The sequence below is a fragment of the Acanthisitta chloris genome, unplaced genomic scaffold (genome assembly GCF_000695815.1).
Source record: "Acanthisitta chloris isolate BGI_N310 unplaced genomic scaffold, ASM69581v1 scaffold16627, whole genome shotgun sequence".
Lineage (NCBI taxonomy): Eukaryota > Metazoa > Chordata > Aves > Passeriformes > Acanthisittidae > Acanthisitta > Acanthisitta chloris.
This window is the reverse complement of record NW_008683390.1, coordinates 26,007-30,701: the sequence shown is the minus strand read 5'-3', so window position 1 is coordinate 30,701 and position 4,695 is coordinate 26,007. Positions and strand designations below refer to the sequence as shown.

At 43.3% G+C, this 4,695-nt stretch overlaps 1 protein-coding gene across 1 annotated transcript in view; it reads left to right on the top strand.

The window, feature by feature from the left end:
• RTCB (RNA 2',3'-cyclic phosphate and 5'-OH ligase) overlaps positions 1–4,234 on the top strand; it is a gene marked incomplete at its 5' end in the record, with an annotated part of 11,494 nt that extends 7,260 nt beyond the window's left edge. The window contains 5 exon segments of the mRNA XM_009078921.1: positions 1–26; positions 1,108–1,296; positions 1,777–1,887; positions 2,539–2,658; positions 3,914–4,234. The exon segment at positions 1–26 is cut by the window's left edge and continues 21 nt beyond it. Coding sequence (XP_009077169.1) covers positions 1–26; positions 1,108–1,296; positions 1,777–1,887; positions 2,539–2,658; positions 3,914–4,021 — 554 coding nt within the window.
• Between the last annotated feature and the right edge of the window lie 461 nt (positions 4,235–4,695).

The window sequence follows — 4,695 nt, the reverse complement described above, 5'->3', positions numbered from 1 at the left end:
CTTCTATGACTTTTCTAACAAGACAGGTAGGAGCAGAGTTGTCTCTGATGCAAATATTTTGGTACACGTCTGCTTTATCCCAGACATATAGACCACACCTCGAGTGCTGTGTCCAGTTTTGGGCCCCTCACTTTAAAAAGGACATTGAGGTGTTGGAGCGAGTCCAGCCAAGGCCAATGAGGACAGAAAAGGTCTGGAAAACATATGGTATGAGGAAGGGCTGAGGGAGTTGGGTTTGTTTAGCCTTGAGAAGAGGCTCAAGGTGACCTCATGGCTCTCTACTACTACCTGACCTGTGGGGGACGTCTCTCCTGCTATGGATGCAGGGAGAGGATTAGAGGGAATGACCTTAAGCTGAGACAGAGGAGAGTCAGATTGGATGTTAGGAGAAAATGTTTTCCCTGTTAGGGTGTTCAGGTACTGGAATAGATTGCCCAGGGAAGTGGTGGAGTCATCATCCCTGGAAGTGTTTCAGAGATGTCTGGATGTGGCACTGGAGGATATGGATTAGGGTTTAAGGGTTCCAGCAGTGACAGGTTAATGGTTGGACTTGATGATCTTACAGATCTCCTCCAATGCTGATGATTCTATGATTCTAACATAGAGTAGCTGCAGTATTTAAGTTAATTTTCATTTTTGTGCTTCTTAAACTGTCTGGAGAGACTTGTACAAAGCTGCAGTCATGACAATCCATCTCAAACCTCTGAACATCACTGGGTGGTATTTGCAGAAACTATTTAAGCAATATTTTTGAAAATGCCTTGAACTGGAAGAAGAGGACACCAGAAATTGTTTTTGCCTTGCTAAAGCTCTTTTCAAAGTTGCAAGAATTTGTCTAGTTGATGTCTGAATTAAGCTGTCAGGCAGCAGAGAAACAATCTAGACAGTCTACTTCTGTCACACCCAGCACTGTTGTGTTCAGCTCCACAGTGACTGAGTTTGACTGAAGTTTCTTACCTGCCATACCGAGTGTTTGGGTCAGTTTGTCAGTATGAAATACCTTTAAGCAAATTTGTTCCTTTTTGTTCCGAAATAGACTGTAAATCTGCCACATGTATACAGCTGTTATCTTCTTGTATTTGACATCCTGGTTTGCTCTCTTTTTAGGCCTTTGCCAAAGTCTTCAACACAACCCCAGATGACCTTGATATGCATGTTATCTATGATGTGTCTCACAACATTGCCAAAGTGGAGCAACATGTGGTGGATGGAAAGGAGAGGACTCTGCTGGTGCACAGAAAGGGATCAACCAGAGCCTTCCCTCCTCACCACCCTCTTATTGCTGTTGATTATCAAGTAAATTCAGCTTTGGGAGAAGGAAATAGAATTCTGGGTTAATCAGACAATTTTAGTGTCCCTAACACAGTTCTAAATGCTGTGACTTCCCTTTTCAATCTATCAGCACTAGAAGCCTAGTGGAATGGCAGTATTCACTTTGTCTGTGTGTTAGAGCCTGGAGACACTGAGCTCGATCTTCTGTTCCACACCCACAATGGTTGGAGGATCATGAAGGGAAAGAAGTGCTTCATGCCTAGGGCAGGCTTCATTGGTTTGCCTTATCTGTCTGTTGGACACAAGTCTTTTGGTCTCCTTCTCTGTGTCTTTCAGTGCAGTTAGTTCTCCAAAATCCTTCCTAGCAGGCACCTGAGACAAGCAGGGATGCCCTGAGGGAATGTGAACCTGAACTCCTTTTCTGGATATACAGTTCCTCTCAGACTTCTATTAAGAGTGAGTTTTTTAGGCTTTTTCTTACAAGTGAATACTTTGCATCCACAGCTGACTGGACAGCCTGTTTTGATCGGTGGGACCATGGGCACCTGTAGCTATGTCCTTACTGGCACAGAGCAAGGCATGACTGAGACCTTTGGAACTACTTGTCATGGAGCTGTAAGTCAAAAAGTTATTTCAGGAAGGAGTTGGAATGGGGCTATCATGTAGAGAACAAGGTTGTTCAAGGGTCATCGAGTGTGTGATTCATGTCTTGATCATACAAGTAGAGATTACAATCCCTGCCAGGAGAACTGCAAGCCCAGGAAGTCCTTGTCCCTTACTGAGTACTTTTAAGTACCTCTGCAGAAAATATAGGGAATGTTTCTTTATACAAAGCAGATGTTAGGATGAAGATGTGGAGAATGAGCTGCTTTAACAAAATTCTGTTACCTCTGAGCTAACAAGAGAGGTTAACTATGCTAAGGCTGTCCTCAGGAGAAAATATTACCTCTCATGTTATTCCCAGAGTGATTAAGGAAGTATCTTCCAGTCAAACTCCTGAACACTGTCTGACTAAGTGGTTTGGGTAAATAGACACTTGCAGGCTAGTATGTTATACACACAGAACTTTCCTAGCCATCACACCAGAGGTGTGATTTTGCAGGAGCTTATCACCTAAAGTTCATTTCCTGTGCCATAGCTTACTGTGGTCTGTGCTCTTAGGCGTTGTGTGTTTACTTATAATGTAATAATGTTCTTCTTTAATAAGAAAGAGTTTTGTTTTTTGAAACTGCTCCAAAAACTAGAACTAACAAAACTGCTCTTTAGGGTCGTGCACTGTCCCGAGCCAAATCTCGACGTAACTTGGACTTCCAAGATGTGTTGGACAAGTTGGCTGACATGGGCATTGCCATCCGTGTTGCTTCTCCCAAACTGGTCATGGAAGAAGTGAGTTTCATACTTAATTATCTGAGAGGGAAAAGAGATCTTGCTCCGTGGCTCAGTGACCGTCTCTGACCTGATTTTTTGCAGTGCTGTGATCGCTAATACTCTACATATACACCTTGCGCCTTTTCCTGATAGAGCTACCACATTGTTTGTCCTAAAATCATGCTGAAAGGGGAGATGGCTGATTGACAGGTTTTAGGGGATATGTTTTTTTCCTCTTCTGCCTGGTGATAAGGGTAATTGCTGTCAACCCTGAGAAGTCTTTGTCTGAGCATTGACACTGGAGGATATAGTTTAGAGGTTCCAGCAGTGGCAGGTTAATGGTTGGACTTGGTGATCTTAGAGGTCTCCTCCAACATTGATGATTCTATGATCTACAAAAGTAGTTATGTTTTATGGATTCTTTTCTTGAATTATGTTCTCCCTGCTTTAAATTTACCTCACACTGCAGCTTTTGTGTAGATCATTAGCAGTTTGAGAGATCCAGCTCTTTTAAGATGAATTCCTGTATTTGCTCAAGAAGAGAACTCTGAATAGACAGAATCTTTGAATCTTATGACTTCCAGTTCCTCTGCATTAACACAGTAGCATTATCTTTTCTGTTCACAGCCTCACTCATAGAAAGGTGTTAATCATTTGGAACCATGCAGTTATGGGTGTTGGTGTTTTGTGGACATGTTGATCACGGCCATGCAGTACATGCCCCAACCCTGGCAGTGTTCAGAGACAGGTTGGATGAAGCCTCGAGCAGCCTGATCTAGTGAGGAGGTGTCCCTGCCCAGGGCAGGGGGTTGGGATTAGATGATCTCTAAGGTCCATTTCAACCCCTAAAATTCTATATTTCTTTGTTAAAGTCTCTATTTAAGAGCAGTTTCCTTGTCAGAATGCTGGAGGAGGAAGCTCTAGAGTTCAGCCCTGATTGCTGTCACTAAGCGACAGTGAAGATAAAAGTAAAGAAGTTGTAGCCAGTTCCTTCTAGATAATGAGGCTTGGCATTCTCATGTGCTGGGGGACTGGATTATCTGAAAACCTGAATAGCTAATATTTTATCTGAAATACAGTAAGAGCTTATTTGGAAAGCTAAGCGTCTCAAATCTCACATAGGAGGCCAAATTCTCAATGTGTTCACCTACTTCTGTACCCTCCATCCATATCTTATTTCTGGGGAGAGGGGATTTCAGAAGCTTATATCTGACTTCCTGGGGCTTTGGGTTGTTTATAGTTTTATCATTGTTTTTTTTCTCTTCCCCTCCAGGCACCAGAGTCTTACAAGAACGTGACTGATGTGGTTAACACCTGTCATGAAGCTGGCATCAGCAAGAAAGCCATTAAACTGAGACCTATTGCTGTTATAAAAGGCTAGGAACTGACAGGGCAGTCGAAATGCATTGACATCTCCAGGCCTTACACAAAACTGACTAGAACCATCATCTTCCCACACCTCTTGGACTCTAGGATGCTCAAATATCATATTCCTGTTCTGGAAACACAACAATTGAGGATACACCTATTCTTACCCACTCCTAGACATAATTAGTGCCCCCCTTCCTCATTATATGGCATTTTCTTCTTGTGAGGAAAGAACAAAGAAATGAGTAAGTCTTGGTTTTTATATGCAGTTCCTCTCCTATTTGCTTGGCGATTGCTCAGGCAAGACTTCAGATTTGCCTGAGTTGTCACTAATTGATGTGCTGCAAGACCACCTCCATCAATGAAGAACAGGGTATGAACTAGACCTGCTGTCTCCACACCTGAGTGCCTGGCGCTCTTTCTGCGTATGAAAGTACTCTGATCGCAGGGTACAGGGATCAGTACAGGATACAAGGATACAGGACCTGGGCAGGGAGAGGTTGCTCTGTTTGCAGATAGCTTTATGCATAGTCCATATTGTTGCATGTTTCATGGCAGTTGGGTAAGAAACATGGAGTTGGGAGTGGTCTCCCACTTGGGTTTAGAGGAACTAGCTAGGCTTGAGGCACAGTCTTCCCCCAGCCTCTCCCATTTCACACAGCACCTGGTGTACTTAGCTCAGGCCAA